This window comes from Pleuronectes platessa, chromosome 4 (assembly GCF_947347685.1).
Source record: "Pleuronectes platessa chromosome 4, fPlePla1.1, whole genome shotgun sequence".
Classification (NCBI taxonomy): domain Eukaryota; kingdom Metazoa; phylum Chordata; class Actinopteri; order Pleuronectiformes; family Pleuronectidae; genus Pleuronectes; species Pleuronectes platessa.
In genome coordinates this window covers 21148072-21168982 of record NC_070629.1, presented here as the reverse complement: position 1 = coordinate 21168982, position 20911 = coordinate 21148072, and the positions used below count along the sequence as shown (strand labels likewise).

Sequence of the window (20911 nt, the reverse complement as noted above, 5' to 3'; positions counted from 1 at the left end):
GTGCACACAAAAAGCAAAATGTGAATGAATCCGCCCCAAAAAACTTAAATACAGCAAACAAGGGAGTCATTGTAAAATAGGTTTTATTCTGCACTTTAACATCACTAACAAGCTGCTCTCTGCATACAAACACTGAGGCAATTTAACAAAAACAAACTTCAGAAACACAGTGAACGCTGCACAAATCAAATGCACATGAAATATGGAGGGACAACAGGAATGACATGAACCGACCAGTCACTGAACACCACACAGTAACAGCTCATACTGGACAATTCCAGTTCACAACAACAGCTAAACCAACCAAGTCAACACTTGATGAGGTTGTAACAGTTTCTACATAGAGTTTCATAAAAATAAAACTATTCCATAAGTTGATTGTGAGGAGAAGCTGCACGTTGAATACTACTAAAGGACCTCGTCTTGTCTACAGTGTGGGACATGGAGTGACTGAATAGACACTGAACTCTGCACAGGCACTTCAGTGCAGGAAGGTCCTCAAAGAAAATCGCGGAGAAGGAGTATATATATTTATATAGATGTTTACATATTGCAGATAATGTAATGCCCTTGACAACAGTGTGTACAATTGAAATCGACTACTTAGCTGTTTACTTTAATCGGCTACTTCATATAAATACATATTGACTGTAACAATCCATCATTTTGGATCAAAACAGTGCATGAGTAGTAAGTAAAGAGAAGTTTAAGGTATGTACGAGTGCAGAAACTGTTTTTAGCATAATGGATTGAGAATTAAAACCCCATTAAAAAGGTCAAAAGGTCCTTTTAATATGGTCTATTACCTTTACCAGCACCGCTATTTGGTCGCTATGTTTTCATGAAATTTATATGATTTTTGAGAAGCTTGCAGGGGAGATGACCAGCAAGCAACAATTTCCATTTCTAAATGTAGAGAAACAAATTCATAACTTGATACATGAGCAAAGCATTAACCACTTTTATGATAGATAAATATACACTATGACTGTCACAGTTTCTTCTAGATCATGGTCGACCACAACAGTGAACAGAAGTGTGTTGACTTGCAGAACTCGCACACAACCTGCTAACACACACACACGCAGACACATTTAACACAGCTTTATAAATACACCTTCAGCAGAGTCTTAATTCTTGCAAAAGTGCATGTACAGTATGTAAAATATAGTTTAAGTAGAAAATAATGTTTATCCAATTATTTGATACTGCACACGGTTTGTTTAGATATTTAAGATATAGATTAGATCCATTTGTATTTCACACTTGAGCAAAATAGAGGCGACGACTTTTCAAAAACATCTGATGATCCCACAAAAATGAAACAATAAAATCTTGGAGAGAATGTTTGAAGAAAAAACATATTGGAGTGGACTCTGGATGTGTTGTCAAGTAATATAAATTTCTTCTTTCAGTTATACTGTTTTCTCTCCTTCTCCCTGTTCTCTTTAGCATTCTGTTCAACTGGACTTTTACTGATGATCAGTGAAGCATAATATAAACATGGTCTTTATGTCTTAGACCAGAGGACCACCTGATGTAAAACAATGTGGAAATCCATTCTCCATGTTTTAACCATTGTACTAAGTTTGGCAATATATAGGTAGACACATTTAACTGGAAGGGGACTAAAAACAAACAATGGAGTTGAATTAGGAGTGAACACAACTAAAATAAATAACCCTGGAGTGAAATACTACCTCTTAATATATGTAAAAAATATTATCTGCATTTCTTATGCAGTGTACGCTGACGCAAACGTGACACAAACGATAGTCATCTCAAAAAACATTTGCACCATAAGTTATGTCCCCTACTGTGTTTGAATTACAATAAAGCATTATGTTATTTACCTAGTGTGTGTGTTGTGTGTGTAAAATGTATGAGCGATTTAACATCAAAACCAGATAGCCACCTTGCCTTTTTCCACCACCAGATGGCCCTCTTGTTCTGTGGCTGTTCCCTTTCAAATGTCCCAATCTTTCTGAGTAGCACCTCCCACTCAACCGTTTCACAGATCTTATAAGACTGAGTCAGTGCATATTCAGTGACATGAGAGCAATAAGGAGTTACTACTGCCCTTTTTTTTCAATAGCACTAACATAACGATGATCATCTCAGAAGATCTGTGATAAAGAATAAAATGGAAGACATAGAAAGAAAGTGACATTATGACTTGGGTAAAAAATGAGGATTTCTTCTGTTTCTACTCGGTCTTGGGGCTGAAGCTGACAGCGGGCCAGTCATAGGTGTCTGGCAGGAAGGAGTCGTAGTTGATGTCCCAGACAGTAGATCGTACAAAGCTGTTCTTGTCCTCGGGCTCAGGGTAACGGAACGCCATGCCTTTAGCATAGACAAACTCCGTCACCTGTAGCAAGAAGGAGAGCGTTTAGACTGACAGAGGGCCACAGAAAAGCAACTACAACAATTCTGACTGGGAAGCAGAGTCGTGTTATCCAAATGTTGTCTTGAGGTGTTCTTTAAAGCAATGTTAATGTGTGGGATTGCTAAGTTTGTCAGGGTCATGGATTTGGAGAATCAGATGAGGAGCCAGGAACAGTCAAGGTCTGATCATTTTCCAGAGACGTACCTTGACAGCCATCTGGACAGAAACCTCTCTGATGTTGGAAAGAGGTGGATACAGTCGACCTTCTTGCAGATCTTCATCCGTCAGCTGCTCTGCAAGAGTCTGGAAGGAGTATGAAATAAATTTGAGTCACAAGATACATTTCTTTGAAGGTTTTAACAACACAGACATGACCACTACTGCTATGATATATCTACAGCCTGCTGTTTGAGAGATATGAAACAAGAAAAAGAATAATAACATTCATGAAAAATAAGAATTTTTAGCTCAAGTGACCAAAATGACCAAATAACTGCTACTAATATTAACAACATGCAAATGGTCATTAATATACATGTTTAGCACTTGCAAAAAACAGGCTGTTGATATTATCATTTCAGCAAAAGAGGGAAGAACACAGATGGAATAAGTGCAAAGCAGGATTCTCATCTGTTAGCTGTTAGGCCAGAGTCTAGAAAGAGAGAGAGGAGGAGACAGCAAAGGGTTATGGACGATTTAGAGGAGTTTACGAAGCAAATGCACATAAGACATAGAAGGAGAGAATGCAGAATGGGGAGAGCGCAAGTTCAAAAATGGGATGGAGAGATATGTCAAACTACTTCAGACCTTGGCGGCCTCTAGGAACACGGTGTCGCTGATGTGTCGCACTCCACTCAGGATAACAGCCAGGGCCACACCTGCAATGTACACACAGCATGTACTTGAACAACACTGCAGTGAATATTTTCCATCAGTATAATCAACTGTGAAAAGTTAAACACTTGGCTTTAGTCATTTTTCACACTATAGACGACTGCAAGTCGTCATATCACTTCAACTCTCTTCTCACCTGGGAATATGTAAGCATTGTTCCCTTGTCCAGGAGTAAAGACACGGCCATCGCTCATAGTCACTGGACCAAATGGGCTCCCACTGGCAAAAAGACATCTGCCCTGTGGGACAGAAAACAAAGAGGAAGAGTGACGACAGGAGACAAAGAAAATAACAAAAAGACAAACAGTGGTTTGACAGGAGCGATTAATTATTGGTTTACGAGTTATACAAACAGAAAGAACTGCGTACATCAGTGAGGGTGTAGGCATCCTCGGCTGTGCACTCTGCTCTAGTGGTTGGGTTACTCAGGGCAAAGATGATTGGTCGTTCGTTAATGGCGGCCATGGACTTTATGACATCGTGGGTGAACAGACGTCCAGCTCCTGAGACACCTGAAAGTGGGCGAGAGAAACAATAATAACTGTAGACTTATCATCTACTAATAAAAGCACAAGACAGTTTACTTGCAATAGGGGATAACAATCCTAAAATTACAACAAGTAAGTCTTAACAGCTTGATTCTGCAGAAACAATAAAGATAATAAACATCTAATTATTCAGTTAACCAGATTTGATGCATGTACTAAGTAAAAACATTCATTTTAAGATTCTTGATTAACAGCTCTTAAACTTAAATCCTCATAATGCAGACTGCACTCAGAAGCTTTAAAGTTACATGAATGCAGAAAAGACAGGTCCTTACCAATGATAGCTGTGGGTTTAATGGTGTTGACGGCATCTAGGAAGCTCCGTTTGTCTCCTGGACTGTCATGGAGAAACGCTTCCTGATTGGAGTCTGTTTCCTGCAGTCTGTCCTAGAGCCACATAAGGTATAGCAATGGTGACAATAAATCAATACCACTGTGCACCAATTAATAATGGTACAAACAGTGAGGAGCCAGACAGGAAGCCTTACAGACATCTGTGTCAATGTCTCTGCCACAAACACTAACCTTGACTAGTAAGCCATGTTTGTCATACATCCAGATCTTATTTCTGGCTTCAGCTTGGGACAATCCTGACTCCATCATGGACATGACAATCAGATTGGCAATACCAAGGGCGGCCTGTGGAGAAAATAACCTCATTAAGTGTTTAGACAGTGAATCCAATCTTAACCCTTATATTTTAATTAGAGAAAGACTTAGACATTTTCCATGAAATTTTCTGTTGAATGCAGAGCACAGTTTTGATCCTTCAAAATTCTTAATGTTGGACAACTATTACTCCAGCTCTGGTCAGTAGTGGGCAGTATCACATTTACAAATGGACCTATTTTTATGGGATTTTGTTATCTAAATCGCAGATCAAAATGAAAGTGAAAAAAAGTCAGAAACAAAGCGGAACCAAAACAAACAAGATTGACCATTAAATGTTATCCTACCTCTCCAGCTCCCAAGAAGAGCACCCGGTGTTCAGTGATGGGTTTGCCAATAGCTCTCTGAGCTGCTAACAGACCAGCGAGAGCTACAGCAGCAGTGCCTGGAACAGAGAACAGATATGTCACCATTTGTTTTAAGGTAGAGGAGGTCCATTCACTTTTCACTCTTCTTTGTTAAATTCCGAGATAACACAACTTAAACTACGTGTTGCTGCACCCGGTTCCAAAAAAACGCATAACATTACAAAGTACAACTTTTAAATCTGTGTGAGTGGTTATGTGTGAACCTTGGATGTCGTCATTGAAGGTGCAGTATTTCTCTCTGTACTTCCTGAGGAAGCGGAAGGCATTGTGGTTCCCAAAGTCCTCAAATTGGATCAGCGTGTCCTGTCCATATTTTTCCACCACAGCTTCCATGAACTCATCGATCAAATCATCGTAGGCTTGAGTCTGGTCTCTCTTCTGATACAGGCCCATGTACAGTGGATCTTTCAGGAGAGTCTGACGGGAACAAATAAGAGAAGAGTGAGCAATTTTTCGTCCTCTCACTAAAAACATACACGCACACTTACCAGTAAACACAGCCTTCCTACCTCATTGTTTGTGCCAACATCTATCGTCACAGGCAGACATCGCTCAGGTCTAATGCCAGCACAGGCGGTGTACAGGCAAAGTTTTCCAACAGGGATACCCATTCCATAAACACCAAGATCCCCTAATCCTAAAATACGCTGGCCATCAGTAACTACTACTGCCTGCAGTGGGGAGAGAGAGAGAGAGAGAGAGAGAGAGAGAGAGAGTTAGTCAGCTAATTCTACAAATGCACAGCTGTGTGGTTAAATACTACACTGGACGTTAACCAGGGTAATGTAGAAAATAAGGACATTTATTGGATTTCTATCTAGTCATTATCATATCTTTAGATGGTCATAAGTGACCATCTCAAAATCCATACTTTTAAGAATGAGGTTTTTTTAGTTACTCACTGAGACATCAGTCTCTGGCCAGTTGTCTAGGATGGAGCGGATGTGTCCTTTGTCCAGAATGGAGATGAATAAACCTCTAGATAAAAAGAAATATTCAGCTTTATAATTAAACGTCAACTGCTCCAATCAAAGCCTTTGCTTAATCCAGCAGAACCCTTTAAATACATGTAAATATATTTTGTTTGCTTTTTGAATTACTACATCCTTACTTGGGTCTTCTAAAGATGTGTCCATATTGTGTGCAGGCCAGGCCCACGGTGGGAGTGTAAACTATTGGCATCAGTTCCTCTATGTCTTCCATCAAAACTCTATAGAAGAGCTTCTCATTTCTCTCCTGGATGCCCATCAAGTAGATGTACCTGTATGGAAACAAATGATAATTTAGGAATTTAAACATTAATGTATTATTAACAAAGAAAAGCATTTTGTAGTTACAGTCCAACTCTCCAACAAAAATACGGCCTTACTTCTCGAGGGGATCAGTCATTTTCTTGAGGTTTTTCTGAAAACGCATGGCCTGAATGTCCTGGGTCTCAACTTTCGGCGGCAACAGACCATGTATCCCTAACATCTGACGCTCCTGTAGAGAGAAGGCCATGCCCTGGAGGGAAACACATAGAAACAGAGAAAGGAGTGAGTGGGAGAGACCAGAGAATGTATTTAATTACTACTCATTCTCAGAGACTAATCTGAAGCCAAGTTGGCAACTTCATTTAGTTTGAGTGTACTGTGTTTGTGCATAAACACCAAATGGAAAGAGGCTGTTATGTCATCACACTGTTATTGTAGCCTGTTATTTCTAAACAGGACTCATTTTCATTCCACATAGTTGTCAATATTGAATTAAGGCGTTGACATGTAAACCACACTGTCTGTGGGAGAAGACAATTTAAAAACACAATCTCTGTTTGAAAATGGCAAGAGAGCGGTTCCTTGGATTTTATATTGATATAATTCCAAATTTTAAATGAAATTGTGTAATGCAATGTAAATTCTTAATTTAGTCAGGCCTGATTCTCTAATTATTTTATAATGCATTTTTTTTTATCTCGTTTACTTCTGTCTTATTTTATTTATTTATTTTTACTGCATTTTCCTCTTGAATTGTTTTTCTTCGCTCATATGCTAGTGTTATATCAATAAATGTTAGTTTACTGGCTCATTGATGCAACTCCTCTTTTATTTAATGAACTGAATAGGTAAATATTACAACTTTAAGGTTTTATATAAAAAATATCCCTAATCACAAAAACAAGCGCCAATGTTTTGTCACAAGAGGGCGTCTGAGCCCTGAGACAGATCTGACCTATTGACGCTTGTCATGAGAAACTGACAGCTGTGTGAAAGGAAGGAGACCTGGCTGAAAGAAACTGCAGCAGGGTAAAGGAGCAATAGGAGTTGAGTGAGGGAGTAGCCTCTAAGAAGCCAATGAAGAACACTGTAGGCAGAAACACCCATTTGTAAAATAGAGGATGGGGGCATTGAGCGAGGGCAGGAAAAGGTTTTCATGTTCCTGAGCGTGTATGAGGGTTAACCTGTCCAGCCCTGACTGATGTATGGGCGGAACACATGGAAGCCATTACTTCTGGGGCCGGGGAAGGGGCTGATTACTTTGTGTGAGATATGAAAGCTGGGGGCTCCCAAAGCAGAATGCTGAGTAATGCTGATGCAGCCTTTCATTCACACAGCTCTGGTACTCAATTCCTCTTAATACGTGCAACACGCTGCAAACCTCTGATATCCAGTTTCTGTTCCTTCCTTTTTAGCACTAAATGACAGTTAGAAACTTGGTTTGCTCAGATTTCTGTTGAGCATTTATCTTCATTGCTCAAACTGGTCTGTGTTAATTAATCATCCAAAGAAGCCTCGTCAGAGATTGGACCAATATAGTCACATGGCACTTGCCGTAAAGGTAATGTGTGATATTTATTCACTTAAAATAGAAGAAAAGTCTAACTTAGTGAGATCTAGTGGTGAAGTTGCATGTTGAAAGAGATGAAAGAGAACCTGTGCTAGGCACCAGTTGTCATAAAAACTGTTTTTAGTTTGCCCAGTCTGGACTACTGTAAAAAACATGGCAGCCTCCGTAGAGATGACCTACTCTAAAGTTCTAGGCTCTAGGGTAAAGAAAAGCACAATTCTTACAATTAATTAGTGCGAATAGGTCCCTTTCATCTAAATCTAACACACTGAACCTTTAACTGTGAAATGAAAATGAGTTTTATTACATTAATAAAGTAATGACAGCTGGTTGGTGCAGGCAAGAGATGTCAGGGTTCATGTCATCTGGGCTCGTGATACCACATTGTTGACATTTGTGTCACAGATTTGGTCCCAGATTCTGAAGTCTTACATGTCTATGATATAAATGTATTCTTGAAGCATTTGATGATAAAGTGAGCGGTTGAGCATGCGAGTCACTATGATGCATCCAAAACTAAATTAGCACAATAGGAAATGCAACATGAAAGTAGATGCTGTGTGTACAGTGTTTCTAGGACCAAGGTCCAGCTGGCCTGTGAACAGTTTACATGGAGTATGGCATGTCTATAGTTAGCACAAAATGTCAGGACACTAAATTTAGCAGAACCTGCACACTGTGAGAGCCTGTCACTTCTAGCAGCCACAGGCTCGTCTTACAAATGTAATTTGTTTCTTAAAGTCACGGGATATGAACTGATATGAAACTCCTTCTGGCCAAAGAACACAGCATGAATCAAAAATGTCAAATTAAGATACCAAACAATGTGAGACTCATCTGTAAAGGGTGTTAAATAAACAACAGGAAGCAAGTTCTAATAGCGTAAAGGAGATTTTGGATCAGGTGATGCTCATCCTGCTGCAGTTATGCAGTAGTGACATCACTGTTGGGTGTGGTTACAGGTGCATTGCAAGGAAAGTGTATTTATACAGTGCCTGTAAGCACAAGGCAGAACTTTTTTGTAGAATGTCACACCATTAAAAAGCAGTGGGGGAGAGTATAGGGAGATTTATCACACCTTTCTTACCACACCCAACTGTGATGCAATAGTCCAGAACAAAATTTTTATAAGCTTCTTCTTCTCATTAATTATGGCATAAGTCAAGACACTGTCAAGATTTTTAGTTTTAATTCTGCTTCAGGTAAAGTACAGACGATTAGATATAAATGAAATAATTAATTTGTTCAGTCTCAGAGAGGCCAGAGCATCATCCCCTTCAGGAATCAACTCAAACCAAGTGTGAGAGGCGAGGCTGAGTCAGACAGCAGAGGAACACAAACAGTACCAACCAACTGATACATCAAATCTGCGGCTCTGACAGCAAGTTTTTCTGGTTAGTCTGTGTCTAGTTCACACTGCTCAGTGTAACTCCTTGTACATGCATAATGGGTGCAACTTTTTTTAATTTGGTGATCATTACATGTGAATGCTATTACACCTCATCATTTGCATGGATCTATGCCGCAATTCGTGTTAAAGCCGCCATCTGTTTAAACAGCCACATCTGTATAGATGCTGTCACACAAACACATCTCATGAATCCACTCACTTTGTTGGTGCGAGGGTTGAGCATGAGGGGCTTGCCCTTGTCTTTGGTGTGTGCCCATCTGCAAACAGAGACACAGGGCCTCAGGGACCAGGCTGTCCTCAACCTGGACAACATGGTGGACGTCCACTGGTCTAGAAAGTGCACTGGTAGAAAGCTGCTGAGAGAGGAAAAAAGCAACCGAGTGAAAAAATTGAAATGCAAATGCCAGACGAAGTTTCTGAGCGTTACCAGGTTAGTGAACGTTTTTACAGTTGAGTGGTTGTGCAATAAGTGCGAGGACAACTTACAGAGCTCCTAACTGTAAAACAAACATTTTATCACCTTTTATTAAAGTTGGCTTGGCCTGAGATCAAAGATAAAATAAAAGCTGCTCATGTCAATCTGAAGATGCCAATGGGTTGTTAAAGTCATTGCTTCCGACAATCCAGACCTTGAACCCCTAACATGACCTTTACACATGACACCTCGGCACAATATGAAACCTCAGCAATGAAGACTGCCTGACACAGGCGTATTCAGAGAAACCCACGAGTTTACTGTATGTTAGCATAGACAGTCGCAAAATCACGGATTACACACTCTGACGACAGTGGCCAGTCATTAATCTGGATGTGGACCGAAGTGATTTAGTCCCTGATCTGAGAAACAAAGCCTTGAAAGATCGTCATAATCCTTTTCAAAGAGCTCCACATGAAGACAGAACAAGCAGAATCAGGGTGACATCAGCCTGCAGATGGGAAAGACGAGCTAATAACATGCATCGCAGCAATCTCAAAAATCATATGTGAAACCTTTATATAAAAATAGATATAATGGTATCTGATGGCAGAATTACTCGACCATGATGGCAGATAAACAAGCAAATTTCTGCAAACTCACTTTATTCAAGGGCCCCTATCCTACTGTCAGCTGGTATCCAGCAATATGATCGTCATTGTAAGAGCCTTGTCATGCATGTGACCTGCTGTTGTGTTGTGTTGTGTTGCAGTGGAGGCCCAAGGAGACCATTTTGAGGTTTGGATGTCGATTTCCGAAACAGATATTTTGGTCGATATACATATTTTAAAAGAAAAATTGGCAATGATTCTGTAGATGACATTATCACAGCCGTATAACAAAGAAATATAATTGAGATTTTAAGGTTTAACAAGAAACTGTATCATAAAGAACTGTACAACTTTTCTGCATTGGTTATTCTGTAAAATGAGAACATTAATAACGACACATAGAATCAAAGAGGCTCATAGCGGCTGAATTTAACTTCCAAACAACAAGTCAGTCGGACTATAAAAACCAATGTACTGTAAAATACTGAAATACTGAAAGAACAACATTAAATGTCCCCTTGTGATATAGATATATCACGAGGTGTAGTAAAATAAATTGTATCAACCCTACAGTCATACGTGCTAAACTTCACTCTATAAACAGTTTTCACCTTTTGTCCTATTCATTTTATTACTCTGCTCAAATTCTTTTCAGCCTTGCTCAACATCAAGACCCAAGCCAGAGGAAATGCAACTGGACCTGTAAGCAATTATTACGAGGGGACCAGCCGTTTCTATATTTGTTCCTTTAGTGACTGAGGTTAGCGGATCTCGACAGAGAAGCCCTGCCTTCGAAATGCAGGATTCATGAAGGAACAACAATCAACTGCTGTGCTGAGAAAAAGGCTTTGAATCATTTCATGGCCTGGATCAACATGAGGCTGAGCTCAGGTGGCAAAAGAACAAACCTAGAGCCAGTTAGTGTGACAAGATCAGTAAATGAAAAAGCTACTCATATGGCACATCAAATAGTCCAACAGAACATTTATATGCTCTATATGTCTCCGGAATATAAAAAACCAAAGCCCATGTGTAAAATACAAAGCAGGCATTAACAGGTTGTTCCAGTTATATGAGTACAGAGGCTGACATTGGTTCACATTTCACATCCTCTAGTGTAGTGGATGTGTTTCTCTATTTCTTATTTTAATTTTGTGTAATAATAATCAATGCTGTTATTCTGAAGTATTTTGTAAAACTTTGAAAATAAGGAAACTAATTCTGTGAGGACTGTGTGGATGATTTGTGTTATTGTGTTATTATTTTGCGAATAAAACCGGGACAGTAAACGGATGTGGTTCCATCACTTGTATCTTGATGTTTTCAATGTGCATCACTAATAAAACAACACAGTTCATCCCTCTGTTACTGCGTCCATCTTCTGTTCAGAGGCGGGAGTTGAACTCATCACTGCTGAGTGTGAACACATGATGAATAGGTTCACACAGATAAAAACCTCAGGGGCATGTGTTCAAGTCCCTGCAGTGGCAAGCTAACGAGTTAGCTTAGCATTCTCCCGCACCATCACCAGCACCAAACGACAAGCGGCTAACAACCCTCGACAAGCCAGGCTGGCGCACACGGGACAGACCCCCCTGCGTGGCCATTACATCCGTAACACGTGAACGACACGAACACCCACTGGTATTTTAACTCTTTACTGAAGTGACACACGATCCATACCGGGAGGAAGAGCCCCTTGAAGCCCCGTGACCGACCTGTTGTCATTCATTCAGAAACAGGAAACTTCCTGGACGGTTCGTTTTAAGGAGAATACCGGCTCCACTCACCTGCCCTTGGATATTAACACACTGCGGCTGCTTCCGGTGGAAAGGTCAGACTTCACTGAACATGTTTCCGTTCGCTGTGTTCTCTCCGCGGAGGTCTGAATGTCTCTGACCTCTCGGAGTGTCTGTCAGCGGCTGCGGATGCTGCGAAGCGACGGCGAGGGGTAGAGGAGGAGGCTCGACCAATCACAGGTCGGGATTTCCTTCACACTTACCGTACACGCTGCAACATGCGCAAGATGTTTACGATGGGGGGGAAGCTGGTCTACCGTAATTATTAAAAATGACAGTCATCTCAATTTTATTTTTGTAAATTGATTTTTCACATCAATTTGAAAGTTTATCTCTGCAATATTCATTTCTGTATGTGGGCTCATGTGCAATATGTTTCAATGTATATCTTCTATTTACACTATAAATATGTTTGTTCTATCCCATTTAAATATTTTGTTCTCTTGCATTTATAAGTTTTGCATGTTGCTTGTCATTACTTTGCTAATGTCTATTTTTTATATATAACACAGCTAATTTTCCTGTTGTGGGAATAATAAAGGACTTTCTTACGTCATCTTATCTCATCTTATCTTATCTTATCTTATCTTGTCTTATCTTATCATATCTTATCTTATCTTGTCTTATCTTATCATATCTTATCTTATTATATCTTATCTTATTGATAGAATCGAAGTAAATCTGTGTGTTGGTCTGTGAAATGTACCCTGACCCTAGAAAAGGGAACATTTGACCATTACAAAATACCATTAAAAACATGAGATCAAATAATAGTTTAACTATTGGTTTATTAATTGTCCAGCAAAAGCAGAAACTGCAAAAAGAGAAACTATCAATCAATACTGAGCATTTAAAAACCTCACAGCTTTTCTAAAATGAGAAACTGGAGCCTCTGTGCAAAAGAAATCAGAGCCCATAAAAATACGACGGTTTCACAAAGTGACGAGCGATATGAATATCTGTGAAAAGCCATGCAGACAGGAGAGGAGGATATGTTACATTCAGCAAGCTGGAAGCATTGAGGTGTACAGAGGCACATTTTCTACATTGTTTCACACATTTAAAAGAATTAACTCAGGCTCAGTAACCACATGTGTTACTGTGTGTTATGAGTCAGTGGTGTTATTGCTGGCTTAGGTTACCTGCAGAGGAAACTGTATGAAGCAAAATGTGATCATTAGACCTGTATATGTTAAAAAACGATTAATTTTAATTAGTTTAACAACAAAATAGATTTTATTTGTTTTTATAAATAATTAAAAGCTTCTGGACTTGAAAATGGACAGTTTTGCACTTCACCCTTTTGTCAGTTTGTTCAGCAATCTTTTGCCCGTGGTTAAAACCTTGAAATTAACATTAACAGTGGTGGAGTTTCAGTACTGACTGAGGAAAACCTGTATTTCTAAATGTGCTAGTGACTCTAAATGTGCTTAATGTCTTATTTGAATATAAAAGAACAGACCTGGCTTTGCTGTATTATAAGTTGCACCGTTACCATTTCTCCCGTATGGCTCAATCCTTATGCAATCATACTATGTTGTGTAAGTGATGATCTGCTAAAATTCTTTGTTTGTTGGCCACAGTGCGTATAAAAGCTGCGGATATAATGGAAGTACACACTTCGGGGAGCAAGGTTGTATGTGTAGTACCTGTTAACAGCTGCAAACTGCTGGGAAAGAAAACATAAAATCCTGCAAACAAAAGCAGAGTGTTCTGAGTGTGGCTTGCATGGATTTTATGGACTAGTTTTATTTAGCTGATATCTAAGAGGTCTTGAGAGACTTGAACTAGAAAATCTCGTCAGATTTCAGTCTCAGATGCTGGACTGAAGCTTGAATGTTTCTCTAATTATGGGGCGGTGTATCTGTCCTGGAAGTTTTTTTTAACATGTCAGTGACCTCTGACATTTCCAGTAGCTGCACCCTTTTGTATTTACAGCCCACAGACTGATGTATATAGGCTTAATTTACTCAAAGTGTACAGCCACAGCAGAGCAAAAGAGAAACTGTTTCCTCTACAGAATAAGCGGAACATGAAATTTCCCAACCCAAAGTAACCCAAATTTCTATATCTCCATTTGCCAACCACTACCTTATTATTTTGGCAAGTCAGAAGCACACGATTGAGTATTTGTGACACAATTCATTGGCCTTCATCGGTTTCAGATTGTATCTTTTACCTGATTTGGTTGCCTTGTTGGAGCAAATCATTTCCTGTATAAGCTGATCCACATTCTCCAAAATATATGATAATGTTGTTTGAGATTTCAGAGAGGAGAGCACAGTTAGGTCAACAGCAGATGATGACCCCAGTTCCAGGCAGAAAAGATATTCAATCATTAACAATCAAACTAGAGCACAATCTGCTGAACAAATCATAAATTATAACAACAGAGCATTCCACATGACACATAACACTCCAAGTTAACAAGCGTTCAACTAATAAAACTAAAATATTTCAGACACAATAACAAAAGACAATAGTCTTAAGAAATATATTATAGAATGAAATAAGATAAGAGTTTTATACAAGTTTACAAGGCATGAATCAGTGACAGAGCTCATCAAGTTACTGTTGACGGATCAACAAATAAAAAGCCTCAAGGTTTTTCCATGTATCATAATGTGACCGATTACCTTTCAGTTAATACATTCAGAGAAACATGGAGGAAGTATTTCTTGCGTCACTTTCATTATTGGGTGAACATCACCTTTGGAAGACAGCCGGACATTTTGAGAAATGACTGAACGATTAAAACTCAGCAGGAGCAAAAACAGAGCAAAACTAAACCAAGTGATACCTCTCCATTAGTTATCAATAGCCTGCATATCTCTTATTAACTGTTCCCTAGATGTCATTAGTTGGAAATGTGTGTCCCAGAATAAGTTTAAATCAAGTCAAATTTATCTTATAGCAATTCAAACATTTCGCAAACGTAAATTAGTTCATTGATTCTAAATACTCCACATCAGACAACTCAATGCTATAAGCATGGTTATTTATATTTACCCCAAATGCTGTCTGACCTCTTCTGACCTGAGAGAACATCTTGATAAAAGCTGCAGGATTGTTTCAGTGAAGTTTTAAGTCAACATAAGTTGCTGAAAACACTCAGGTCTCATGTTTAAGCAGCAAACTCACCATGTAAAGCATTTGGAAATGTTGCCCGTCATGATGCAATAATGTTTTTCGGCCTGAAGCTGAAATGAATCATCAAGAGTTAGGGGTGTGTGGTGGTGGTGGAGTCCTGTACTCTGGAAGCCTGGGCACCTTTCTGTTAATGTTCGGCTGTTTGCTCTCGTCCCTCCACCCTCCATCTTTCTCCCTTCCTTTCTTTCCATCTGCTTGCTCCTTGTTCTGCCTGCACAGTTTCAGTGCTCGGGATATGAAGACATCCAGGTCAAATAGACGATCCTTTTGCTTGATAGGAAGTGACTCCATGGAGTCCTTGGGGAAAGGCGGAGAAATGGAGGAAGTAGAGGAGAGGGGCTGAGATTCTGAGGGAGGAAAAAGTAGGGGAGAGATGGGGGGAGAAACTGTTGGAGTTAACTGAGGAGGAAGGGGAGAGGTGGGAGACGTGGGGAGGAGAGAGGGAAGGGAATTGCAGGAAGATGTAAGAGCTGGATGTGGGCTTAGTCTGTGTTCATCATAATCAGCTGACGGTTGCTGCACAACTTCTGTGTAGTGGAAGACTGGAGTTGGGATATCAGTCGGGGAGAGAGGGAGAGGGGGGGAGAAGGTGTAGCAGGAGGGTGAATGTGGCTCCAAACATGGACTGGGAGTGGGCGAGTGCAGATGGGACTGGGTGCTCTGTACCCAGCGAGAGATCTCCTGGAACAAATCCCCCGTCTCCTCCTCTTCTGCCTCCTCCTCCTTCGTGTCTCCCAGGTCCTCCATGCTGCCACCGATGGGCTCAGCAGGCTCAGGGAGGATGTTAGTGTTGCGCTTCCAGTGAGACAGATCCAGTATCAGCTTAGGCTCTGAGTAGTGTTGAGGCTTGCCCTCCCTCCATGCAATTTTATCCAGATATGAGGGAGAGCCCACTTTGTAGTCACAGGAGCGGCCGCAGTCCAGATCCCCTTGCCCCAGACCACAGGCCCGCTCCAGAGAGGAGTGGGAGTTTTCCAGGAAGCGTTCAGCTGAGCTGCTGTGGGAATATTTCCGTGGGTCCACCTGTTAAAGACAGACAGAGGGAAGCAGGTGGGGGAGGAAGAATGTGATAAAGTGAGGAATTAAATCTGGTTGTATTATGTGATGAACTTCATTGACTCATAATTGATTTCTTATTAATTGAAACAGCAATCAAATTTGACATCATAAAGTTCAAGATACTGGTAAAAATACAGTGATGGTGAAGACCCACAACGCATTCACAGCATTTACACCAGATCAGGCTGGATGTTGCAAGAAATATGCAGGATTATAATGATAAATAATAATCAAAAACTAGTAAAATTATCCCAAAAATATAATCTTACACTGTTATGATATTGAGCCTGCAGCCTTGAGCTAAATCCTTGGTCCCCTTTAACCTTATCAGCTTCATCAGCTCCATCACAACTCTCAGTGCATTTCATTCAAATCAGATCATGTTGCATCAAGCACAAATCAGTCAGTACGAGAGAAAATTACAAACCTGCGCCTCCTCTAACAGTGAGGTGGAATTGGCCCGGGGGTCCCTCTGGACCTCCTCATCCTCCGTTGTGTCACCAAGGTCAGAGGTCACAAGGGCAGGGGGCATGCAGCGGCACCTTCCGCCCGACTGCCGCCAACACACGTCTGCTGATAAACTGTTCTCATACCTGCAGGAAGGTAGAAATCAAGCACTATTAGTCTTATAATAACATGCATTCACAGTATCTACATTTAAAACAGGAGCCTACACACCTCTCCCAGTGGATGCTGGAGGCCTGACTGTTGCTGAGGCTCTGCTCGGTGATGAGGTTGTCCACCAGTTCGTCCTCGATGTGGAAGGGGTGTGAGGATGTGGGCTCGTCCTCTGGACAGGAGTACTGCTGGAGAAAGGCATGGGACAGGGCTGCTTCGGCCGTCAGACGATCCATGGGGTTAAAGGTCAAGATCCTCTCAAGGAAGTCCACAGCTGGAGAGGAGAGGGGATGAGTGAGGGAGGAAGAGGAGGAGGAATAAAATGCAACAACCATGTTGTTTGTTTCATTAAACATAACGTTATGCGTCAAAACCTCTACACCCTATAGTTTATCCTTTCTCTATCCTTCACAGCTCTGAGAAACCATTAGGTGTATTTATCCCCCCCCCCCCCCCCCTTCTATTTCATACTGCTTGACCGTCCTCTTCATCGCACTGCTCGATTCCCTCTGCTCACCCTGAGCATCCAGTTCAGGCAACAATTCAGAGAAGGGCTTCTTGACTCTCCATCCTCGACTGACATATGAAGGCATCACCTGAGGACGGATGACACTTGGGTTAGGATGTGCATGGCTCTGTTGAGGAACCTTTAAGGCCCCAATGTTAATTTGTTCCTACTATCGAGCAGGTTCTAGTTGAAAGCAAAGCACAGGCTGAGCGCTTGGTGGTTTTTGTAATGTTTACTTCGCTCTCCATTTCTCCCCCACACAAACACACTGACCCTGACTGACTGCCCGTTCTTTTAAAATGTACAGAGGATGGTCAACCATGAACTTTTTTTAATTTGTATATTTCATATCACAGCCAGTAAAAACATGGACCTACTCATTTTTGTCTTTTGTAAAATGTAAATTCAATAAAGTGTATAGTGTTTATGTTCAACCCACATGTTTCACAGCAATAACATGGTTTGAACAACTAGTGTTCCTCAAAGTCAAACATTCGAAAGGTTTTTCATGAAAGCAGTCTCATTCTGTGACTCGGACCCATGACCCCTGCTCTAAGGATTGTTACATCACAAATCTGGGCTGTCTGAATCTGTTGTTTTTCAGACTGATATTTGTTTACTGCAGTGTTAAGGTGGAAATAAATAACCACACTGCAGACAACATGTCTTTGATCATATGAAAGGCACAAGGGGGACATGCTAGTATGGTTAAAAACATGATTTTCAATGAAAGAGGACTTTAAATTCACTTATTATCTCCGTCTCTCACTGGCCAGCACCATTTTATTAGCATTTCTCAAACAACTTGCAACATCCAATAACGTTTATTAATGTCCGATGTTTCATGTAGGTTAATTGTCTTTTTATCAGATTAAATGTTTAAATCCTGAAGCATTAGTATGGCTCTGTTGTATTAAGGAAGGAATTGGTGTTGTTACTAAATAAGAACAGCAGGGGGCAGCAGTATCAACTGAATGTCTAAATATATATATATTTCATTTTATCACCATTATTATTCCGCCTTAGTGCTCACACTGTTTCCACCTCTACAAAGAAAGTCTTTAAAATATGGCGGAGGTGGAGTCTCCCTGAACAACACTCATTCATCTTCAATGTGAGGTCTCACCTGTAGCAGGTCCTGTCTGTCCTCCTCTCTCAGCACCGGCACTGTGTCCAGGATCAGCTGCATCTGCTCCAGCTCGTGAGCTCCTGCAGAGGGAACCAGCCAACGAGAGGCGAGCAAAGGAGGAGACGGACGATCAGTTACATAAGCAGAAAAAAAGGCCAAGAGACATCATTGGGAGCTGTAAGCTGTCCAGACAAGGACATGGTAAAATTAAAATCAGTTTCTACAAAATTTGCATTGATAAATCACAAATATTATATTTGCTGTTTAAATTAAAATTCCTCATTTTATTTGTATTCTTCCGACAACTGGTGGAGAAAAACGTATGTGAAGGAGTGAACAAGTGCAACATGCTTAAATCTTTTTAGCTCAGAGTCTTACAAAACCCTGGCCCCTCAAGGAAATAAACAAACAGTTGAAGTGTTTTAGGGTGAGAGAACATTGCTTCGCCCTCTAAACCAAATTAAATTGTGCCATGTGACCTGTGGTGGTTAACTGAGAAGAAAGTCTAAAATCTATTTTTCTAGCAGAACACCAGGGAAGTAATATTGCCACTGAGTTTATGACATCATCTCTCCTGTGGTGTAGCGGGGCTGGTGGAGGTCAAATCATCCTGTCAGGATAAACTACATCTTTCATCATTGGTATTCCGGTCAGACAAAGAAGTAGCCTGCTGAACAAAGGCATGAAGCGTCTTCAGTGGAGGACAGCGGGAAGAATATTTCTCCTCAGCTCTTATTTGATGCCACCTTTCATACTTTGAAACAGTCGCTAGACAATTTCCTTTGAATCTCTGCAACTTAGATCTTCAGATAAGTTAATATAGAACATAAAGGATGTGTTTTAATACAATTTATATTCTCTATTCATGTAGCTGCTCATAAACGACTGATTTTTATGCTTCTGCCGCAAGATCACCCAAATACACTTTGCATATCTAAATATATTTTTATATAATAGGTACTTAAATGAGAGTAAAACACACAAGGCCACACAGATGGGCAAAATAATCTCAAATACCAGAAAGTGAATCTGGAAACCTGCCAGTTCCTCGAAACGCATTTCCCAAAAAGGTCTTTTAGTAATGAAACGTCTCTGCTGACTGCTAATGATATGATCATAGTTATTTGCCATCAAATTTACGTTAAGCAAATTCATAATGTTTCTGTTAATCACGGTCGGTCTTGATGGCGGACTGCATGACAAACAGTATAAAGGTACCTGCAAACATCATGCGTCCAGTCAGCATCTCAGCCAGGATACAGCCTGTGGCCCACATGTCTATGGCTTTGGTGTAGTTGTTGGGGGACAGGAGCAGACGGGGAGAACAGTACCACTTAGTCACCAGACCCTCAGACAGGTAGCCCTGGAGAAGAAGGGGAGGTGGTAAGTGAGAGATCAAATACAAGAAAAAAAAAAAGGAAAGTGCAACAGAACTAGAACGTCACTCAATGCAGTGCATGGCTCCATCAAGGCCGAACAGTCCTCTTGAATTGAATCAAGCTGCTCCAAATTGCACATATAGAAAACAGTCCCCTATATATATATTTATTAGATTTTTTTCTTTAGGATCCATGAATTACTTCTTTGGAAATTCACAAAGATTTGTACCCGGCCCCTTATTCAGATCTGCACCAAAATGTAATTTCTTGTTCCTTCTTCACTTCGCCCATCGTTTCACCACGTTTCCTGGAAATCCTTCCAGTTGTTATTGTGTAATCTTGCTAACAAACAAACAAACCAACACCAACATTTATTTAGTCTGAAAACAGGGTTAATTCAAAGGTTTTTGAATTAAAATACATGTAAAGACAATGTATTATGCAGCTTGAACACAATTAGAAGAAAGTGACTTGCTACAATTTGAGAAAAATGCTTACAAGATAGTGTCAAAACCAAAATTACTATCACGTATTCAAATCTAGCCCAGTTATGGCACTGTATCATAAGTTGCAGCAAACCTATGGAAGAATAAAAGCTCTTTAGTTGCAAAGCTGAGAACAGGAACTCTTCCACTGGATGGTTTATTTGTAATGTATATTTGGCTTCTCACTTTCTTTCTTGTACTAAATAATGGCGTCTGTAAGCCTGTTTAGGGCTGGACACATAATAATGTATAATAATGACACAATGATGAAAATAAATCCATCAAAACAATCATCTGCATTAAGGAGGAGTTCAGATTGCACATGTTCACAATACAGCACGCAATAAGTTTTTTAAGGAGTGGGAAAAAAGTTTGAGCTAAAAGGGGGATGTTTTGATTTACACCCACAAAGGCTTCATCATGTTGCGAAACTGGCTTCTGAATACGCTCCGCAGCAGAAAATGTATTCTCTGAATCTCGACCTGCAGTTACCCTGAGTTCCACTGCGTGTTTGATGCTCTGCTGTACAACAACATGCGGCCTCTCATTTAGAGACAGCTCCCTCCTGCCTCTTACTTTAGTAGAATGTTCACCTTGTGAATAACGCTGATGATGCTCTGCATAGAGATGAGCCACAGGCAAACATACTCACACACTCT

At 40.4% G+C, this 20911-nt stretch overlaps 2 protein-coding genes across 3 annotated transcripts; both read right to left on the bottom strand.

Moving 5' to 3' along the window:
- Window positions 1-66: 66 nt before the first annotated feature.
- Window positions 67-12063, bottom strand: me2 (malic enzyme 2, NAD(+)-dependent, mitochondrial). Of its 2 annotated transcripts, none has more exons than XM_053421153.1 (15): window positions 11916-12063; window positions 9299-9455; window positions 6235-6368; window positions 5977-6126; window positions 5768-5843; window positions 5375-5536; window positions 5069-5282; window positions 4785-4882; window positions 4354-4467; window positions 4104-4215; window positions 3650-3792; window positions 3417-3519; window positions 3194-3264; window positions 2591-2689; window positions 67-2368 (listed from the first exon to the last, which is right to left on the bottom strand). In XM_053421153.1, exons 2-15 carry the CDS (start codon window positions 9410-9412, stop codon window positions 2207-2209), a joined length of 1752 nt encoding a protein of 583 aa, XP_053277128.1. In that variant the 5' UTR covers window positions 9413-9455; window positions 11916-12063; the 3' UTR covers window positions 67-2206. The 2 variants fall into 2 exon arrangements, with proteins under 2 accessions (XP_053277128.1, XP_053277129.1); XM_053421154.1 differs by having other exon boundaries at window positions 9299-9452.
- Window positions 12064-12815: 752 nt separating this feature from the next.
- mapk4 (mitogen-activated protein kinase 4) lies at window positions 12816-19679 on the bottom strand. The gene is made up of 6 exons (XM_053421269.1): window positions 19607-19679; window positions 18386-18468; window positions 17269-17347; window positions 16812-17025; window positions 16561-16726; window positions 12816-16097 (listed from the first exon to the last, which is right to left on the bottom strand). Exons 1-6 carry the CDS (start codon window positions 19662-19664, stop codon window positions 15138-15140), a joined length of 1560 nt encoding a protein of 519 aa, XP_053277244.1. The 5' UTR covers window positions 19665-19679; the 3' UTR covers window positions 12816-15137.
- Window positions 19680-20911: the final 1232 nt, after the last annotated feature.